Here is a 21,761-nt window from a genome sequence, read left to right as displayed (position 1 = left end):
CCCAGTCTCCCATGCCATGACACCCAAGGCTCCAGAGACAGAGCAGGGTTCCGGGGTAGGGAGGCCCTTCCACCCCCCACCCACACCTCGGGGCGGGGGCCTCTCACCAGTATGGCCTCCGCTCCTGCTGGGTCATCACCCGCCACAGCTGGGCCAGCTCCTTGGTGGCAGCTGTGGAAGCGGTTCCAGGGCAGGATCTGGGACAGGAAGAAGAAGGTAAGGAGAGGCCTGCAGGACGCCCTGACTGAGAACTCGGACCCTTCCTAGCCTTGTGGGTCTACAAGGCCTCCAAGATCACCCTCTGGAGCTGAGGAGGCAAGAGGGAGCTGGACTCAGTGGCTGTGTTCGTAAGGGGGCACCTGGTGTCCCAGGAGAGTGCAGGGGACCTGTGGCCACCGCTCCTGGCCCCCACATCTGGATCTTCCTATAAAGGAACCAGCTCTTCTCCACTGTGGCTTGGGGGGCCTCCCCATCCCCTGGCTCCAGGCCTGGCGGTGACTGGTTCAGGTTTGGCACCCGATCTACCAAAGTCAGTCCCAAGGACTTTGCTTAAAACCTTAGAGACCTCTCCTCCTCCCGGCGTCACTTGGGTGGGGGACAGGACCCGAGCCTGTGCCTCCTGGGGTGACTCCACCCGCCAGAGAATGAAGCCAGCCCGGAAGACAGTGGAATTGAGTGAAAAGGACAAAGATTCCAGACAGCCTGTGTGAGCCCTAAAACCAGCTACGTCTCGAGGCAGTCTATACCCGCCCTTGTTTCCTAGGTTATATAAGCCAATTCATTTTCTTTTCTTGCTGGGCCTGATGGCTCACACCTGTAATTCCAGCAATTTGAGAGGCCGAGGCAGGCAGATCATTTGAGGTGAGGCATTCGAGACCAGCCTGGCCAACATGGTGAAACCCTGTCTCTACTAAAAATACAAAAATTAGCCGGGTGGCGCGCCTGTAATCCCAGCTACTCAGGAGGCTGAGGGGGGAGAATCTGGGAGGCAGAGGTTGCAGTGATTTGAGCCCGGGAGGCAGACGTTGCAGTGAGCTGTGATTGTGCCACTGCACTACAGCCTGGGCGATAGAGTGAGACTCTCTCAAAAAAAAACAACTCCTTTTTTTCTGAGGTCTAAAGTCTGAATTGGGTTTCAGCGCTGACAATGGATGGACCCTGTCCAATACAATGGGGCCGGGTTCAGTTCTGGGGGAGAACTGTGGTCCACGAAGGGTTTGTGGGGTCTCGGAAGGGGAAAAAGTGTCAGACAGTTGTGAGGAGTGTCATGGCCAGGCTGCGGGCAGAGAACGAAGCCAGGGCCTTCCCCAGGGCCAAAGACGACTCCCTACCCACCGGATGTACTGCTTCCGGTTCATCCTGCAGAACATGATGAAGCCATTGACACACTTCTTCTTCATCTGGGGTGGGCAGGGGCCTTTCTTCTTCTCCTTGGGCTTCACGGGGGCCCTGGCTACTTGGCCCTTCCTGGCCTTTTTCTCGGCTGCCGGCAGGGGTGAGGCCAGCCGGGTGGGGGTCCATGTGGTGTCTTCATCCTCTTCGCTGGAGTCCGGCGTGCCCACGGGGTTGGCCTGCATATCCTGGGGGAGGGAGAGGGTGGTGAGAGAGGAAGGAGGCCCTGCCGGCCCTAGCATGTGGCCGAGTCTCTCACCTCTCGCTGCTTCCACAGGGGCTCTGAGTCGCTGTCCTCTGAGCTGGAGCTGGAGCTGGAGCTGGAGCTGGAGCTGGAGCTGGAGCTGGAGCTGGCGCTGGATGGTGCCTTGCTGTTCCCGCTCAGCGAGAGGTAGCAGTGGTCCAGCGAGACTGCGGACCGGTGCAGGCTGTGGGACTCAGGAGGGTCTTTGGGGGCCTTGGAGGCTGTGTCCTGGAGCATGATGAGGGAGAAAGATGGGAGGGGAGACAAGTGGTGCCCCTTCATCCCCCCAGTACTGCTTTTCTAGGACATAACATGAGCATTAGCAGCAGCTCAGATTGGCAGGGTGTGGTGGCTCACGCCTGTAACCCCAGCACTCTGGGAGGCTGAGGCAGGAGGACTGCTTGAGGCCAGGAGTTACAGACCAGCCTGGGCAACGTAGCGAGACCTCGTTCTACAAAAAATTAAAGAAAAAAAAAAAATAGGCCAGGCGCAGTGGCTCATGCCTGTAATCTCAGCACTTTCGGAGGCTGAGGCAGGAGGATCACCGGAGGTCAGGAGTTCAAAACCAGCCTGGCCAACATGGCGAAACTCTATCTAAAAATACTAAAAAATTAGCCAGGTGTGGTGGTGGGTGCCTGTAGTCCCAGCTACTCTGGAGGCTGAGGCATAAGAATCACTTAAATCCAGGAGGCGGAGGTTGCAGTGAGCCAAGATCACACCACTGCACTCCAGCCTGGGCGACAGAGTCTCAAAAAAAAAAAAAAGAAATTAAATTAAGTTAAATTTAAAAATAATTTTAAAAACCAGCTGGGCATGGTGGTGTGGGAGGGTCATTTGAGCCCAGGAGTTCAAGGCACTGATCTATGATGGTGACACTGCACTCCAGCCTGGGCAACAAAGCAAGACCCTGTCTTTCTTTCTGTCTTTCTTCCTTCCTTTCTTTTCTTTTCTTTTTTTTCCTTTTTTTTTTTTTGAGACGGAGTTTTGCTTTTGTCCCTCAGGCTGGAGTGCAATGGCACGATCTCGGCTCCAATCTCCACCTCTTGGGTTCAAGTGATTCTCCTGCCTCAGCCTCCTGAGTAGCTGGGGTTACAAGTGCCCACCACCACGCCCAGCTAATTTTGTATTTTTAGTAGAGAGGGGGTTTCATCATATTGGTCAGGCTAGTTTCAAACTCCTGACCTCAGGTGATCTGCCCGCCCAGCCTCCCAAAGTGCTGGAATTATAGGCATGAGCCACCACGCCCGGCTACACCCTGATAATTTCTTTTTCTTTTTCTTTTTTGAGACTGGGTTTCGCTCTTGTTGCCCAGGCTGCAGTCCAATGGTGCCATCTCAGCTCACTGCAACCTCCACCTCCCAGGTTTAAGCGATTCTCCTGCCTCAGCCTCCTGAGTAGCTGGGATTACAGGCATGTACCACCACACCTGGCTAATTTTGTATTTTTAGTAGAGCTGGTATTTCACCATGATGGCCAGACTGGTTGGTCTCCAACTCCTGACCTCAGGTGATCTGCCCTCCTCGTCCTCCCAAAATAGTGGGATTACAGGCGTGAGCCAACACGCCTGGACAATTTTTGTATTTTTAATAGAGATGGGGTTTCCCCTTGTTGGCCAGGCTGGTCTCGAACTCCTGACCTCAGGTGATCTGCTACGTCAGCCTCTCAAAGTGCTGGGATTACAGGTGTGAGCCACCGCGCCCAGCCTAGTCTTTTGATTTCAATTTCCTTATCTGTAAAATGGGGCCACAGGAGACCCTGCTTCGTAGAGTAGTTGTAAAATAATGTGGGAAGCTGGGCGCAGTGGCTCACACCTGTAATCCCAGCACTCTGGGAGGTCGAGGTGGGCGGATCACTCGAGGTCAGGAGTTCGAGACCAGCCTGACCAACATGGTGAAACCCCGTGCCTACTAAAAATACAAAAATTAGACGGATGTGGTGGCAGGCACCTGTAATCCCAGCTACTAGGGGGGCTGAGGCAGGAGAATTGTTTGAACCTGGGAGGCAGAGGTTACAGTGAGCCGAGATCACGCCACTGCACCCCAGCCTGGGCGACAACAGGGAAACTCAGTCTAAAAAAAATAAAATAAAATAAAATAAATAAAATGATGTGGGTTTTCTTTTCTACGGGCACCTGGCAGCTTTTATCCTTTTTGTCCAATTCGTTCCACATGCCCAGCACAGAGCCGGCATCTGGTGGCCACTGGTGAGCGCAGAGAGGGTCGGGGGGGTGGTTTTTTTTTTTTTTTCTTTTCTTTTTTGAGATGGAGTCTCGCTGTCGCCCAGGTTGGAGTGCAGTGGCGCCATCTTGGCTCACTGCAGGCTCCGCCCCCTGGGGTTCACGCCATTCTCCTGCCTCAGCCTCTCGAGTAGCTGGGACTACAGGCGCCCGCCACCATGCCGGCTAATTTTTTGTATTTTTAGTAGAGACGGGGTTTCACCGTGTTAGCCAGGATGGTCTCAATCTCCTGACCTCGTGATCCACCCGCCTCGGCCTCCCAAAGTGCTGGGATTACAGGCGTGAGCCACTGCGCCCGGCCAAGGGGGGTGGTTTTAAGGATGAGGAGAAGCATGAGTGGAAGGACAGATGGGTAGATGGTGGCTGAAAGGGTGAGGGAGTGGATGAGTGAATGAAGCCATGAGTGACGTGTGTGGAAAGATGGATGGCTGTGTCTGTGGACAGAGGGGCAGAGGATGTCTACCTTTTCCTGTGGAGCCTCCTGCGTGTAGGCTGAAGGTGAAGACTCCAAATCTAAGCACACTTCTTCAAAGAAAGCCGCTAGAGAGGGAGACAAGAGGGGCAGCCAGAGCAGAAATGCTTCTCCCACACCACCAAGCTTCGGCCACACTGTCCCTGCTAGCCGGAGTCCCCATCTCTGGCGTTCTCCTTCAGGATCTCCCACCCTATGTCCAAATCCTGCTCACAGCCCACTCCCCTGGGTCACCTCCAACACACAGAGTGAGCTCAAGTCCTGCTTATGGGCTTCTAAAGCCACCCATGCACCACACCAGCCTGTGGCTGCTCCCCAACTAGGCTGTGGGCTCCTTGAGGCAGGGCCAGGGCAGGATTCACCCCGGGCACCCAGGATGGCCCAGCGCAGGCCTGGGCACTGTATGTTTCCCGAATGAACTAAGCATCAGGGCCAGGCCTGGGCCTCACCTTGGGTCAGGTACTCCGTGTCATCCTCCAAGATCTCGTCTGGCAGCAGTTTCCCTGGGGAGCTGAAAAGGCTAGGGCTGAGCCCGAGGATCTCACTTGGGTGGCCTGTTCCACTCCAGACATCAATCTGGGGAGGCCCCAGGAACAGTGGGCTCCCTGGAAAGGAAACAGCAGACTCAGGCGTGTGGCCAGAGATCACCCTCTGCCCTAGCACAGCAGCTGGCATTGAGGAGATAGTGCCTGATGCTACGGAAAGCGAATCTCAGTTTCTCATTTTGAATTCTTGATCGGAGAAATGAAGAGGCAGCTGGCTGCGATGGCTCACACCTGTAACCCCAGCACTTTGGGAGGCCGAGGTGGGCGGATCATTTGAGGTCAGGAGTTCAAGACCAGCCTGGCTAACATGGTGAAACCCCATCTCTACTAAAAAATACAAAACTTAGCTGGGGGTAGTGGCATGTGCCTGTAATCTCAGTTACTCAGGAGGCTGAGGTAGGAGAATCACCTGAACCCAGGAGCAGAGGTTGCAGTGAGCCAAGATCATGCCACTGCACTCCAGCCTGGGTGACAGAGTGAGACCCTGTCTCAAAATTAAAAAAAAAAAAAGAAGAAGAAGAAAAAATGAAGCGAAATGATGTTTGGCATTATGTCAGGGATGGCCAAAAAAAAGAAAAATCAATATCATAATGTACAAAATCCCATAGGCTGATTATAACTACCTGCAGCTCTGCAATAAGAAAGATTCTGAGGTCAGATGTGGTGGCTCATGCCTGTAATCCCAGCGCTTTGGGAGGCCGAGGCAGGTGGATCACCTGAGGTCAGGAGTTCAAGACCAGCCTGGCCAACATGGTGAAACCCTGTCTCTACTAAAAATATAAAAATTTGCTAGGTGTGGTGGTGCACACCTGTAATCCCAGCTACTCGGAGGCTGACACAGAATCACTTGATCCCAGAAGGCAGAGGTTGCAGTGAGCCGAGGTAGCGCCACTGCACTCCAGCCTGGGCGACAAGAGTGAAACTCCGTCTCAAAAAAAAGAAAAAATGGATTCTGAGGTTGGGAGCAGGGGCACGTGCCTGTAATCCCAGCACTTTGAGAAGCTGAGGCAGGACGATCCCTTGAGTCCAGGAATTGGAGGCCTCAGTGAGCTGCGATTGCGCCACTGCACTCCAGCCTCACGGCGAGAACTTGTCTCAAAAGAAAAAACAAAACAAAAAAACAAAAAGAGGTCAGAGGGGTGGCTCACGCCTGTAATCCCAACACTTTGGGAGGCTGAGGTGGGTGGATCACCTTAGGTCAGGAGTTTGAGACCAGCCTGGCCAACATGGTGAAACCCCAGCTCTACTAAAAATACAGAAATTAGTCGGGCATGGTGGTGGGCACCTGTAATCCCAGCTACTCGGAAGGCTGAGGCAGGAGAATCACTTGAACCCAGGAGACAGAGGTTGAAGTGAGCTGAGATTGCGCCACTGTACTCCAGCCTGGATGACAGAGTGAAACCCTATCTCAAAAAATAAAACAAACAAACAAAAAAGACCCAGAATGATTCTGAGGCAGTGTCTGGGCTCAAGGAAAGAGTGGTGATTGATTAGCAAGTCTCCACGGCAGCGGTGGTGGAGAGCTGGCAGGTGCACTGTGTGTTTGCCTTCCCTGTGCTTAGGAGATCTCCATTCCCTTTCCCGCCTCCCCTCTTCCATAGAAATCCTCAGACTGAAAGTATAGGAAGGCCCACACCAGCCTACAAGGAGGAGAGACAGAGTTGCAGTCACCTTGGGGGCTGTTCTCTGGGGTCCAGGCAGGGAGCCAAGGGTCAGTGTCTAGGGACCCTTTGTCCACATCCTCGCTGGAATCATAGAACACCAGCTTCTGCCTGCAAGAGGTGGAGTTTCAGAGTCAGACACACAGACTCTGGGCTAGAAACTGCTATGGGGCCCCTTTGGCACTCTGCACTGGCCCCTGGGGGAGTGCTGGGGGCGTAAAGCTCAGTCAGTTGAGGTTCCCATCCTCAGGGAGCTTACAGTCTCATGAGGAGAGCCCAGCCTGTAAGCAGGCGCTGCAGATGACGGGGCAGTGCTGTGACTGAGGGTGCTGGAGGAGGATGAGCCAGTGGAGAGCAGTGGGCTCCGCCTGAGGGATGGGCAGTTTTCCAGGGGCACAGGGAAGCAGGCTATCCAGGAAGAAGTACTGGAATGTGAGAAGCTCAGAGGGGCTGGCGCAGGGCTTCTGGGGAACGGCGAATGTGTGGCGATGTGAAGTATAAGAGTCATGGGTGAAGCGCAGGAGAGAGGGCTGACGAGGTGAGTTGGGGGCCACTGAAGGTCTCAAAGGCCAGGTAAAATATCGGGGCCGGGCGCAGTGGCCCATACCTGTAATCCCAGCACTTTGAGAGGCTGAGGTGGGAGGATTGCTTGAGCCCAGGAGTTCAAGACCAGCCTAGGCAACATAGGGGGACCTCATTTCTACAAAAAATAAACATAAAAAAAATTAGCTGGGCGTGGTGGTGTGCGCCTGTGGTCCCAGCTACTCAGGAAGCTGAGGCAGGAGGACTGCTTGAGCCCTGAAGGTTGAGGCTGCAGTGACCTATGATTGTGCCACTGCTCTCTGGCCTGGGCGACAGAGTGAGACCCTGTCTCAAAAAAAAAAAAAAAAAAAAAAAAAGATATTGCAGGCACTGAGGAAGGGCTTTAAGCCACAGCCTCCGTGGTCAAGGTCTCTGTGTTGGAAAAGCCATGTGGCCACATGAGGATGGGATAGAGGGGCAACAGGTGAGGCAAAGAGACTGGTGAGGAAGCCGTGACCATGTCCGGAAAATGGGAAGTCAGGCTTTTCTGCGAGCTCACGATGGCAGACACAAAGCTGGGCCCCCATTGGTGCTCAAGGGGCACCCACAGAGGACGCGACTTGGCCTCTCTTCTCACTACCCCTCACCCACACCAGACCAAACCCCTCAGCACCGCCCACTCAGTGCCCTGGGGACTCCCTTACCTGGGATGAGGCTGGGTCTTGTTGAGAAAATGGATCCTCGCCACATCTTCCTGAGCCAGGAGCGCAGGGAAAGGCGTGTCATCCTGGACACTGCCCTGGCACCAGCAGCCTAAGGGGCAGATCAGGATGACCATGCCTGGGGACTGGGCCAAATTCCAGGAAGCCAAGAAGCAGGGGACAAAGGGGTGCCAGCTTCTGCCACACACCCTCTCACTCCCCAATCCTAGCCCAAACCTCAGGATGCAGGGTGTCGTGTCGGTGTGAGGCTGAGGGGTGCCCCAAATCACCCCTGGGTTTTTTGAATCCCACATCCCTGTCAGAAGCTGTAATAGGGGCCGGGCACAGTGGCTCATACCTGTAACCCCTGCACTTTGGGAGGCTGAGGCAGTGGATCACAAGGTCAGGAGTTCAAGACCAGCCTGGCCAAGACGGTGAAACCCCGTCTCTACTAAAAATACAAAAATTAGCCGGGCATGGGGGTGGGCGCCTATCCCAGCTACTCTGGAGGCTGAGGCAGAGAATTGCTTGAACCTGGGAGGAAGAGGTTGCAGTAGCCGAGATTGCACCACTGCACTCCAGCATGGGCGACAGAGCAAGACTTTGTCTCAAACAAACAAAAAACTCTAATGGGCCCGGCACAGTGCCTCACACCTGTAATCCCAGCACTTTGGGAGGCCAAGGTGGGCGATCACCTGAGATCAGGAGTTCAAGACCAGCCTGGTCAACATGGCAAAACCCTGTTTGTACTGAAAATACAAAAATTAGCTGGGCGTGGTGGTGCGCGCCTGTAATCCCAGCTACTCGTGAGACTGAGGCAGGAGAGTCGCTTGAATCCAGGAGGCAGAGGTTGCAGTGAGCCGAGATTGTACCACTGCACTCCAGCCTGGGCGACAGAGCAAGACTCATCTCAAAAAAAAAAAAAAAGAAAAGGCTGAATGAACAAATAGAGGAACGAGATGACTTGAGGCCTCAAAGCTTCGAGCTCCGACCTCCCTCCCTCTGGCCTAGCTCTCTGCTTGAAAGCATCACCACACCTTTTCCAAACCAGTGCAGTGACCGGGGCACGGGAGAGCCAAGTTAGGCCTGAGGTGGAGGCCCTGCCTCCTCCCCGGTTCTGTGATGGGAAGCCCACACAAGACGATGACGCTGATCTCGTCCCCCCCTTACAGCCACGACACAGCCTGCGATGAAGACCACCAGAGCAAGGCCACAAGCTTGAGAAGTGAAAGGTGGTGTTTCCTATTCACTGCTGCAGCCCCCACTACTGTTACTGTGTCTGGGACACAGCAGGTGCCCCCAAAGTGGCATCTCAATGAAAGACTAAGTTCAGAGTGAGGAAAGAGACCCACTTGAGATGTCACAGTGGATGGTGTCCTCGGCCAGATCCAACAGCGTCAGCTGGGACTGTCCTCCTTTTCTGTCACCTGGAGGCGAGGATGATGCAGGCCTCGGGTGACCGCAGGAGTCAGGGCACCTTGGAGGGGTAGTGGTCCCCGCTGTGCCGCTTCCTTTCTGGTCTGGGGATGGGGTCACCAGCTTCTCAGGCTTGTTCAGGGCCAGGGAGCGGCGAGGCTTCGGGGTCCGAGTCTGGCTTTCTGGGGGAGCAGAGGTTCAGGTGTCAGAGGGGCCTGGGAGTCACCTGCCTGTCACCAGAATAGGGTTCAGGTGGGAAACGTCCTTGTCGGTGTCAAAGCTATGCCTGGCCTGGTATGGGAATGCCCAGATCCTCAATCACAGGCCTCTTTGTTCAACCCCTGTCCACATGTCAGAATCTTCTTGCGACCTTTAAAAAACACTGGCCAGGCACAGTGGCTCATGCTTGTAATCCCAGCGCTTTGGGAGGCTGAGGCAGGCAGATTACCTGAGGTCAGGAGTTCGAGACCAGCCTGGCCAACACGGCGAAACCCTGTCTCTACTAAAAATACAAAAATTAGCTGAGCATGGTGGCACATGCCTGTAATTCCAGCTACTCGGGAGACTGAGGCAGGAGAATCATTTCAACCCGGGAGGCAGAGGTGGCAGTGAGCTGAGATGTGTCACTGCACTCCAGTCTGGTGGACAGAGTGAGACTCTGTCTCAAAAAAAAAAAAAAATACTGATGCCCAGGTTCTGCCATAGACCAGTGAACCCCAAGTTTCTGGGTGTGAGACCTCAGTGCTAATACAAGGAGAAGCTGGGAGTTAAACCCAGGCACACGGTGCTGAGAAGGCCCCCAGAGTAAGGATATCCCTGGAGAAGGAGCCCCGCTCCCGGGTGACCCGGGCTTCTGGTTCCGCCTCCAGTGACAGCTTGTACCTGATGCCTGGGTCAGCTTCTTCTTCCGAGGCTTCTGGCACGCCCCCTGGAGACGGGACTTCTGAGAGCTTGGGGAGCTGGAGGGAGTAGAGTGTCTCCTCCGCCTGGCTGGGCCCCAGGCTGGATTCTGACCCAGCCCTGCAGGGATGGAGAGGGAAACATCTCAGATCCTCCACCCCATCTGCACCCAACTGCAGTTCCCGCCTTCCAGAAAATGCTCCTCAGTCCCGGGTCAGGGTGGGCCCCCAGGCTGACTTTACAGTGTGGAAACTGAGGGCTTATCCAAGGCTGCTTAGTCAGGACTGTGAAAGTAGAGGGTGAGAACTCAGGTTTCTTCAGGGCTGTTTTGGGCCTTGGCTCAGTGGGAGAACGGAATCAACACTTCTCCAGACTGGGCACCTTGAGGATGCTTCACCCTCTCCCCGCCCGCACCCGTACCTCCTCCCGCCTTCCTCAACACAGTGAGGGTCTCCTACCCCACCCCCCCAAGGTCACTGGAGCCTTTCCCTCTGGCCTCTCGATTCTTCCTCATTAACATCTCCTAGGTTTACTCACTTCTACCCACATTCTCAGCTACAGCGCTAGCTTGGGCCTAATTGTCCTGTCTAGATCACTCCAAACAGTGTCTTTCCTCATCTCCCTGACTCCAGTCTCTCACTTCATGACCAGTCCTCTATACTACATGTCAGGGACAAAAATTAGCTGGGCGTGGTGGCGGGTGCCTGTAATCCCAGTTACTCGGGAGGCTGAGGCAGGAGAATCGCTTGAACCCAGGGGGTGGAGCTTGCAGTGATCCAAAATTGCACCACTTCACTCCAGCCTGGGCGAAAGAGCGAGACTCCGCCTCAAAAAAAAAAAAAAAAAAAAGAAGAAACTATCTGAGTAAGAGCTTGCAGGCATGAGAAGACGCGCGTGGGGTGTCTGGGGACAGGCAAGTCATTGGGTGTGATTGGAGGTCTGCGTGGCATGGAGATGATGTGTGTGGGCTCTGAGCCAGGCCCTGACTCAAGCTCATCTCTGCTGTGACCTTAACCTCTCTGGGCTTCAGTTCCATCACCTGCAAAACGGGACCACATTAGCTTTTCCCTTCGGTATTTGTCCTGACGATTAAATGTGAATTAATACATAGAAACAAGTCAGGCTTGGTGGCTCACTCCTATAATCCCAGCACTTTGGGAGGCCAAGGCGGGAGGACTGCTTGAGCCCAGGAGTTTAAGACCAGCTTGGGCAACATAGTGAGACTCTGTCTCTACGAAAAAACAAACAAAAATATTAGCCAGAGCCAGGCACAATGGCTCACATCTGTCATCCCAGCACTTTAGGAGGCTGAGACGGGTGGATCACTTGAGGTGATACCAGCTTGGCAACCACGGCAAAATCCTGTCTCTACTAAAAATATAAAAATTAGCTGGGTGTGGTGGCGGGCGCCTGTAGTCCCAGCTACTTAGGAGGCTGAGGCAGGAGAATGGCTTGAACCTGGGAGGCAGAGCTTGCAGTGAGCTGAGATCACGCCACTGCACTCTAGCCTGGGTGACAGAGAGAAACTCCATCTCAAAAAAAAAAAAATTATCTGGATGTTGGTGACACATGCCTGTAATACAAGCTGCTTAGAAGTCTGCGGCAGGAGGATTGCTTGACCCCTGGAGTTTGAGTCCTGGGAGTTTGAGGTTACAGTTAGCAATGATCATGCCACTGCATTCCAGCCTGGGTGACAGAGTGAGACCCTGTCTAAAAAAAAAAAAAAAGAAAGAAAGAAAAAAAAAGAGGCTGGGAGCAGGGGCTCACAGCTGTAATCCCAGCACTTTGGGAGGCCGAGGTGGGTGGATCACCTGAGGTCAGGAGTTTGAGACCAGCCTGGCCAATATGGCGAAACACCGTCTCTACTAAAAATACAAAAAAATTAGTCGGGTGTGGTGGTGGGTGCCTGTAATCCTAGCTACTCGGGAGGCTGAGGCAGGAGAATCACTTGAACCTGCAAGGCAGAGGTTGCGGTGAGCCAAGATCACGCCACTGCACTCCAGCCTGTGCAACAAGAGCGAAACTCCATCTCAAAAAAAAAAAAAAGAAACATACCACAGCACCTGGAACATACCAGTCCCCTAAGGCTAGATGTGCTGGGTGCTGTCGCTGTTATTGTAGTGTAAAATATACTGGCAGAGGCCCGGGAGGCAGAGGTTGCAGTGAGCAGAGATCATGCCACTGCACTCCAGCCTGGGTGACAGAGTGATACTCCGTCTCAAAAAAAACACAAAAAACAAAAAACAAAACAAAATAAAAAACACAAATAAATAAACCAAATACGCTGGCAGAATGGTAGATGAGGCTGGGGAGGTTTGGCAGGGACTAGGAAGGCAGGGATGAGATCCCAAATGGCTTCCAGCACCTGGCTATGGAGGGAAGTGAAGAAGATGAAAATTACTGAGGGATTTTATGCCAGGGGAAGGTCATGATCAGATTTATTTTATTTTATGTATATATTTATTATTATTATTATTATTATTAGAGACACAGTCTTGCTCTGTCGCCCAGGCTAGGGTGCAGTGGCGCGATCTCGGCTCACAGCAACCTCCGCCTCCCAGGTTGAAGTGATTCTCCTGCCTCAACCTCCCAAGTAGCTGGGATTACAGGCGCCCACCACCACGCCAGCTAATTTTTGTATTTTTAGTAGAGACGCGGTTTTGCCATGTTGGCCAGGCTGGTCTCGAACTCCTGACCTCAAGCAATCCACCTGCCTCGGCCTCCCAAAGTGCTGGGATTACAGGCATCAGCCCCTGTGCCCGGCCTGTTTCTTCTGCTTGGCTGGGCTTCCCTGCATCTCCTACAGTCCTGAAGGCCCAGCTCCAAGGCCCCTCTTCTCTGAGGCATCTTGCATATCTCTCTTTGTCCCCTATACCAGGCCTTGATAGAAGGGTCACTCAGTATCCCTGATGGCTGGAACAACACTTGGCACATCGCAGGCACCAGGAAACACTGGCTGAACTACTTACCCACAAGTCCACCTTCCCCAGTGGTGATGTGGCATTTGAACAAGGCCTTAGCGGCATCGATGTTTCTCTGGAGGTACTGAATGTACTGCAGGACATGCACTAGAATCTCCTTCTGCCTCAAAAGAAAGATAGGGTTGGCCAGGCTCACGCCTGTAATCCCAGCACTTTGGGAGGCTGAGGTGGGCGGATAACAAGGTCAGGAGTTCAAGACCAGCCTGGCCAGCATGGTGAAACCCCGTCTCTACTAAAAATACAAAACATTAGCTGGGTGTGGTGGCACATGCATGTAATGCCAGCTACTTGGGAGGCTGAGGCAGGAGAATTGCTTGAACCTGTCAGGCGGAGGTTGCAGTGAGCCAAGATCACACCATTGCACTCCAGCCTGGGAAACAGAGCGAGACTCTGTCTCAAAAAAAAAAAAAGAAAGACAGGGTTGAGCACAACAGCCAGGGCTCGAGACAATGTGAGGCTGCTGGGGACCAGAGACACAGAGGCTCCAGAACCCCATTCCCCACCCACCCCAACAATTCTTCAGTTGACAGAGACCTTCCTGTTCTGCTGTCTAGCCCTCACTGCAGCCTAGTGAGACAGGGGCTACAGCTACAGAAACGGAGGCTCAAAGTGCTAAGGGGCTTGCTACGGCTAAAGAGATTGGCCGGGCACAGTGGTTCACACTTGTAATCCCGGCACTTTGGGAGGCCGAAGTGGATGGATCATTGAAGTTGAGAGTTCAAGACCAGCCTGGCCAACATGGCAAAACCCCGTCTGTAATAAAAATACAAAAATAAGCCAGGCATGGTGGTACATGCTGGTAGTCCCAGCTACTCAGGAGGCTGAAGTAGGAGAATCGCTTGAACCCAAGAGGTGGAGGTTGTAGTGCGCTGAGATCGTGACATGGCACTCCAGCCTGGGCAACAGAGCAAGACTGTCTCAAATAAAGGCTGCAGAGATGGAGCAGCAGAGCTGGAATCTCAATCCAGGTCCGCCTGCCTCCTGGTGCAGTTTTTGGCGCACACTCACTGGCGTCTTGCCTGGCCCCTGGCTCATGCTGTATTTTCTATCTGCAAAGCCCTCCTCTTCTCCCCATGAACTCCCTCACAGGCTTCTCCTCCTCTGAGCCTCTGCACAGTGGTCTCCTCTTCCAGAAGTGCCGCCTCTCTGCCCCCCTCACCCAGGCTGGGTCAGCTGTTCCCTCCTGCACTATTTTATTTATTTATTTTTTTTGAGACAGAGGTTTGCCCTTGTCACCCAGGCTGGAGTGCAATGCGCAATCTCAGCTCACTGCAACCTCCACTTTCCAGGTTCAAGTGATTCGATTCTCCTGCCTTAGCCTCCCAAGAAGCTAGGATTACAGGCATGCACTACCATGCCCGAGTAATTTTGTATTTTTAGTAGAGATGGGGTTTCACCATGTTGGTCAGGCTGGTCTTGAACTCTTGACCTCAGATGATTCGCCCGCCTCAGCCTCCCAAAATGCTGGGATCAGGCATGAGCCACCTCACCTGGCCCCCTCCTGCACTCTTGTGACACCCTGGGCCTACCTCCACCAAGGCGCTTGCCACACTGTTTTATAATCATTGTTCATTCTCTCCCACTGACCGTGAACTAGTTAAGGGTGAGACTGTAGCATATTGGTTTCTCATCTCAAGCACACAGAATTGAGAGGTCACTAAGCCAGGGATTGTCGAAGGAGTGAGTCTCCCCAAAGTACCAAGAAGCATGCCTCCTGCCCTGTAGGCGCCATCCATGCAGCCACCAAATACCTCCTGAGTTGGTACTGGAGTCACAAAGCTAAAAGAGACTACGACTGAGTAGGGGCTAGGTGTGTCAGCGTAAACTGGACATGCTTTTGTTCGACTTCATGGAGCTTACAATCTAGTGAGAGCAACACATCTTCATAAACTCACAAATCATCGAAAATGATCGACTGTGTGATAAGCATTATAAATAAAAGCGTATAACAAGGTGTTCCAAAATTAGGGTGTCTGAAAAGGCCTCTCTGAATAAGTAGCATTTAAACTGAGATCTGGGCCGGGCGTGGTGGCTCATGCCTGCAATCCTAGCACTTTGGGAGGCCGAGGTGGGTGGATCACTTGAGGTCAGGAGTTCAAGACCATCCCGGCCAAGATAGCAAAACCCAATCTCTCCTAAAAATACAAAAATTAGCCAGGTGTAGTGGTGCACGCCTGTAGTCTCAGCTACTTGGGAAGCCGAGGCAAGAGAATCACCTGAACCCAGGCGGTGGAGGTTGCAGTGAGCCGAGATCATGCCACTGCACTCTAGCCTGGGCGACAGAGAGAGACTCTGTCTCAAATAAATAAATAAACTGAGATCTGAAGAGTAGAAGGAGTTATCCTGGGGAAATGGTGAGGGGAGAACACCAGGAAGTACTTTTTGAATCAAACTGGATCCCTAGAAAAATAAGACAACAGCAGTAATCTTCCAAACTCCAGATCAGGAAACATGGTCTGATGAAGGGACTCATGTGAAGGTGTTCTATAAAACACAGACAGTCACTGAAATGATTCAGTGTGGTCCACAGAAGGAAGCTATAGGCCAGGCGCGGTGGCTCATTCCTGTAATCCCAGCACTTTGGGAGGCCGAGGCTGGAGGATCACAAGGTCGGGAGATCGAGACCATCCTGGCTAACATGGTGAAACCCTATCTCTACTAAAAATATAAAAAATTAGCTGGGCGTGGTGGCGGGCGCCTGTAGTCCCAGCTACTTGGGAGGCTGAGGTAGGAGAATGGTGTGAACCCAGGAGGCGGAAGTTGCAGTGAGCCGAGATCGCACCACTGCAGTCCAGCCTGGGTGACAGAGCGAGACTGTGTCTCAATAAAAAAAAAAAAAGAAAAGAAGGAAGCTATAATCTAACCCTGTGACCTAAGAGACAGAGGTGACCCAGCCGAGAGGACACTGGTTTTGGAGAACCTGGGGCCAATCTGCCACTTCCCGGCTGTGTATTGGCAACAGGGTATTTTTATTTCTTTGAGCCTCGTTCTTCTCATCTGTGTGACGGGAATGAGGATATTAATTCCAGCTCAGATGATTATCATTAGAACTAAATAAATTAGGGTATGTGAAATCACCCAGCAGAGTCTGTGTGATAAGCATTATAAATAAAAGAGTATAACAAGGGATTCAAAAACGGCCTATATTGGCCAGGCACAGTGGCTCATGCCTGTAATCCCAGCACTTTGGGAGGCCAAGACGGCCGGATCACCTGACCTGAGGTCAGGAGTTCGAGACCAGCCTGGCCAACATGGTGAAACCCCGTCTCTACTAAAATACAAAAATTAGCCGGGCGTGGTGGGGTGCGCCTGTAATCCCAGCTACTCGGGAGGCTGAGGCAGGAGAATCACTAGAACCCAGGAAGCAAAGGTTGCAGTGAGCTGAGATCATGCCACTGCACTTCAGCCTGTAGCTGTAGCCCCTGTCTCACTGGGCTGCAGTGAGGGCTAGATAGCAGAACAAGAAGGTCTCTGCCGACTGAAGAATTGTAGGAGTGGGTGGGGAATGGGGTCCTGGAGCCTCTGTGTCTCTGGTCCCCAGCAGCCCCACGTTGTCTCGAGCCCTGGCTGTTGTGCTCAACTCTGTCTTTCTTTTTATTTTTTTTTGTTTTGAGACAGAGTCTCGCTATGTTGCCCAGGCTGGAGTGCAATGGCACGATCTCAGCTCACTGCAACTTCTGCCTGCCAGGTTCAAGCAATTCTCCTGCCTCAGCCTCCTGAGTAGCTGGGACTAGAGATGCGTGCCACCAGGCCCCAGCTAATGTTTTGTATTTTTAGTAGAGATGGGGTTTCACCATGCTGGCTAGGCTGGTCACGAACTCCTGACCTTGTGATCTGCCCGCCTTGGTCTCCCAAAGTGCTGGGATTCCAGGTGTGAGCCACCACACCCGGCCAATAGTCTTTTTTAGCTGTTTTTTTTTTTTTTTTTTTTTTTTTTGCGCTTTTTTTTTTTTTTGAGACAGAGTCTGGTTTTGTCACCCAGGCTGGAGTGCAGTGGCGCGATCTAGGCTCACTGCAAGCTCCGCCTCCTGGGTTCACGCCATTCTCCTGCCTCAGCGAGTAGCTGGGACTACAGGCGCCCGCCACCACGCCTGGCTAATTTTTTTGTATTTTTTAGTAGAGACAGGGTTTCACCATGTTAGCCAGAATGGTCTCGATCTCCTGACCTCATGATCCGCCCACCTTGGCCTCCCAAAATGCTGGGATTACAGGCGTGAGCCACTGCGCTTGGCCTTTTTTTTTTTTTTTTTTTTTTTGAGACAGGGTCTCTTGCTCTGTTGGCCAGGCTGGAGTTTAGTGGTACCATCTCAGCTCACTTCAACCTCCACCTCCTAGGCTCGAGCAATCCTCTTGTCTCAGCCCCACAAGTAGCTGGGACTACAGGCGCATGCCACCATGCCCAGCTAATTTTTTGTATTTTTTATCAAGATGAGGTTTCGCCATGTTGTTCAGGCTGGTCTTAAACTCCTGGGCTCAAGTGATCCACCCGCCTTGGCCTCCCAAAGTGCTGGGATTACAGGCATCAGCCACCACACCTGGCCTCTGTCTTTTTTTTTTTTTTTTTTTGAGAGGGAGTCTCGGTCTGTTGCCCAGTCTGAAGTGCAGTGGTACGATCTCAGCTCACTGCAGCCTCTGACTCCCGGGTTCAAGCGATTCTCCCACCTCAACCTCCTGAGTAGCTGGGGCTACAGGAATGTGCCACCATGCGTGGCTAATTTTTGTATTTTTAGTAGAGACAGGTTTCACCATGTTGGCCAAGTTGGTCTCGAACTACCGACCTCAAGTGATCCTCCCACCTCGGCCTCCCAAAGTGCTGGGATTACATGCGTGAGCCACTGCACCCGGCCAGCCTCAGTCTTTTTAAGCTTATTATCTCTAATACCAGGCTAGGAGCATATGGTTGGCACTTGCTAAGAAAAAGTCCTTATAAACCATGAAGTAATATATAAATGTTACTTATTATTACTAGTATAAAGATTTTATGTAGAAAGCAATTGGGCATCATCCCAGATTTCAAGACAGATGCCTCAGTAATTGAAACTTCAGGAAAGTTAGCTTGGGGGCTACACCAGAGTCTGAACTCTCAAAGACCTTCTGAAGGTAAGATCAACAGGTCCTGTAACTGTCCCAACCAAGGGAGCTCATTCAGTCATTCAACAAACATCTATTGAACCTTGAGTGACAGAATGGTTGAAGGCAAGAGCCTTTGGAGTAAGATACATCTGACTCTATCTCTTTTAAGATGGGGTCTCATGGCCAGGCACGGTGGCTCATGCCTGTAATCCCAGCACTTTGGGAGGCTGAGGTGGCGGATCACGAAGTCAGGAGATCGAGGTCATCCTGGCTAACATGGTGAAACCCCATCTCTACTAAAAATACAAAAACTAATTGGCCGGGCGTGGTGGCAGGCACCTGTTATCCCAGCTACTCGGGAGGCTGAGGCAGGAGAATGGCGTGAACCCAGGAGGCAGAGCTTGCAGTGAGCCGAGATGGCGCCATGGCACTCCAGCCTGGGCTACAGAGCGAGACTCCGTCTCAAAAAAAAAAAAAAAAAAAAAAAGATGGAGTCTCACTCCGTTGCTCAGGCTGGAGTGCAGTGGTGCGATCTCAGCTCATTGCAACCTCCACTTCCCAGGCTCAAGCTATCCTCCTGCGTCAGCCTCCTGGGTAGCGGGGACCATGGCTGGCTAATTTTTGTATTTTTTGTAGAGATGGAGTTTCGCCACGTTGCCCAGGCTGGTCTCGAACTCCTAAACTCAAGGAATCTGCCTGCTTCAGCCTCCCAAAGTGCTGGTATTACAGGCGTGAGCCACTGTGCTTGGCCACATCTGAATTCCTCCCTCTCTCTGTCTGTCTCTCTCTCTATCTCAACTCTGTGCCTGTGGGCGATGTGACCCTTCTCTACACTTCAGTTTCCTCAGAACAAAGAATGAGCATAGCCATACATCTCTCACAAGCCTTGCGGGAGAGTTAAATGAGAAAAATGTATCTAAGACACTCAGCACTCAAGATCTGACACCTGGAACTCTCAGTAAGTTGGGAACGGTTGTTACTGCTCTCTGCTCTCTGCTCTCTGCTAGGCCCTGTGGGCAAGGCGGACAGAGATGTCTCCTTTATGGCTCTCGCAGAACTCCACCTAAAGGAGGTCAGAAACAAGGAAGTAATTGCAGTGATACGCTGAGGGTGTTCATGGTCAGAGGGAGAACCTACATGATCAGACGGGGTAGGGGGCAATTCACCAGCCAGAGTGGTGAGGAAGGACGCTCTGAATCGAAGCTGCACCCCAAGTCTCTAACACAGGAGAGGCAATTCATCACAGCTCCCGCTATGGCGTGGAGCACTGGACTGAGCATGTCCCACGGCCCTGGGATGCGGGTTGTCTGTGGAGCAGGACCCCATGATGCAGTTGAGGGAAGGATGAAGAGGTGGGAGAAGAGGGGTTCTGAAGACAGCAGAGGATACATGGTAAATAAGTAGGCTGAGGCCTGGGGAGAATTCCAAGCAATGTGGCCATCTGGTCATTTATGAAACACTGCCAGTCCCCTGACAAGACTGCCATTCCTCGAGGGCAGGGACTGTGTCGTAGTCATCTCTGGCTCCCCAAGGGCTATTCCAGCACCTATGCATGCCAAAAACTCACATTCCTCAAATATTTTTAGCACCATGGTGGACTGCATAATGCATCCCCTCAAAGTTCCAAAGATGTCCATGTCCTAGTCCCCAGAACCTATGAATATGTTGCCTTGTATGGCAGAAAGAAAGGACTTTACAGATATGATTGAGTTAAGGATCTTTTTTTTTTTTTCGTTTGAGACAGAGTCTTGCTCTGTCGCCCAGGCTGGAGTGCAATGGCGCGATATCGGATCACTGCAACCTCTGCCTCCTGGGTTCAAGCGATTCTCCCGCCTCAGCCTCCTGAGTAGCTGGGATTATAGGCACGTGTCACCACTCCTGGCTAATTTGTTGTATTTTTAGTAGAGACGGGGTTTCATCATGTTGGCCAGGCTGGTCTCAAACTCCTGACCTCAGGTGATCCACCTGCCTCAGCCTCCCAAACTGCTGAGCCACCGTGCCTGGCTGTGTTAAGGATCTTGAGATGGCCTGATTATTCCTGTTTGTCTGGGTGGGCCCAGTGTAATCACATATAATCTTACGGAGGCAGGAATGTCAAAGGCAGGGAAGGCAATGTGACAACAGAAGCGGTAGGACAGGAAAGACATTTGAAGATGCTTCCATGCTGGCTTTGAGGAACCATGATGGGTCAAGAAATGCAGGCAGCCTCCAGAAGCTGGCAAAAAGAAAGGAAACAAACTCTCTAGAGCTTCTAAGAGGAAACAACCCTGCTGACAACTTGACTTTAAACCAGTGAGACTGGCTGGGTGCAGTGGCTTATAGCCTGTAATCCCCGAACTTTGGGAGGCCAAGGTGGGCGGATCACTTGAGGTCAGGAGTTTGAGACTAGCCTGGGCAACATGGTGAAACCTCGTCTCTAACAAAAATACAAAAAATTAGCTGGGTGTGGCATGAGCCTGTAGTCTCAGCTACTCGGGAGGCTGAGGTGGGAGGATTGCTTGAGCCTGGGAAGCAGAGGCTGCAGTGAGCCAAGGTCGAGCCACTACACTGCAGCCTGTGTGAGACAGCGAGATCCTGTCTCAAAAACAAAACAAAACAAAACCTAAAAACCCCAAAACAACCAAACAAGTGAAAAAGCCACTGAGACTGATATTGGACTTCTGAACTCCAGAACCGTGAGAGAATACATTTGGCTGGCCGTGGTGGCTAACGCCTGTAATCCCAGCACTTTCAGAGGCCAAGGCGGGTGGATCGCCTGAGGTCAGGAATTTGAGACCAGCCTGACCAATATGGTGAAACCCTGTCTCTACTAAAAATACAAAAAAACAATTAGCCGGGCGTGGTGGCCTGTGCCTGTAATCCCAGCTACTCTGGAGGCTGAGACAAGAGAATCACTTGAACCTGGGAGGTGGAGGTTGCAGTGAGCCGAGATCGCGCCATTGCACTCCAGCCTAGGCAACAGAGTGAGACTCCATCTCAAAAAAAAAAAAAAAAAAAAAAAAGGGCAGAATAAATTTGTGTTGTTTTAAGCCACTAAAGTCTGGGGTGATTTGTTACCACAGGAAACTCAGGGATTTAATATAGCAGTAGGTGCTTTATATATATAAGTAAGCACCTACTAGTGAGAGAGATTTAGGAGAATCCACATGACCTGGTAGTTGACAGATGTGGTAGGCAGGATAAGGGTCAGGGTTAGGGTCAGGGTCAGGAAAATCTGTTCCAAACACCCACTCCTCTGAACCTCTCTAAAGGCAAGTCACACACTCTAGCTGGGATCAGCTTTTCCTGTGTTTAAATCTTTTTTTTTTTTTAAGACGGAGTTTGACTCTTGTTGCTCAGGCTGGAGTGCAATGGCGCCATCTCAGCTCACCGCAACCTCTGCCTCCTGGGTTCAAGCGATTCTCCTGCCTCAGCCTCCCGAGTAGCTGGAACTACAGGCATGCACCACCATGCCTGGTTAATTTTTTGTATTTTTAGTAGAGACAGAGTTTTTCCATGTTGGTCAGGCTGGTCTCGAACTCCCGACCTCAAGTGATCCACCCACCTCAGCCTCCCAAAGTGCTGGGATTACGGGCGTGAGCCACTGCGCCCAGCCAAATCTTTTTTTTTTTTTTTTTT

The 21,761-nt window shown here is 52.1% G+C and overlaps 1 protein-coding gene across 5 annotated transcripts in view; it reads right to left on the bottom strand.

Moving 5' to 3' along the window:
- The window catches only part of MEIOSIN (meiosis initiator), a 52,604-nt gene that overhangs the window by 1,115 nt on the left and 29,728 nt on the right, over nt 1-21,761 (bottom strand). For all 5 annotated transcript variants that reach the window (XM_054466219.2, XM_054466221.1, XM_054466218.1 and 2 more), the window contains 10 exons: nt 13,059-13,170; nt 10,072-10,209; nt 9,126-9,371; nt 7,777-7,885; nt 6,561-6,661; nt 4,794-4,949; nt 4,336-4,412; nt 1,652-1,864; nt 1,336-1,580; nt 108-197 (listed from right to left, as the gene is read on the bottom strand). In XM_054466219.2, coding sequence (XP_054322194.1) covers nt 108-197; nt 1,336-1,580; nt 1,652-1,864; nt 4,336-4,412; nt 4,794-4,949; nt 6,561-6,661; nt 7,777-7,885; nt 9,126-9,371; nt 10,072-10,209; nt 13,059-13,170 — 1,487 coding nt within the window. The remainder of the gene's footprint in view (nt 1-107; nt 198-1,335; nt 1,581-1,651; nt 1,865-4,335; nt 4,413-4,793; nt 4,950-6,560; nt 6,662-7,776; nt 7,886-9,125; nt 9,372-10,071; nt 10,210-13,058; nt 13,171-21,761) is intronic.

Source organism: Pongo pygmaeus, chromosome 20, assembly GCF_028885625.2.
Source record: "Pongo pygmaeus isolate AG05252 chromosome 20, NHGRI_mPonPyg2-v2.0_pri, whole genome shotgun sequence".
NCBI classification, from domain to species: Eukaryota; Metazoa; Chordata; class Mammalia; order Primates; family Hominidae; genus Pongo; species Pongo pygmaeus.
The sequence above is the reverse complement of the archived record's forward strand: the minus strand, read 5'-3'. Positions and strand labels throughout refer to the sequence as shown.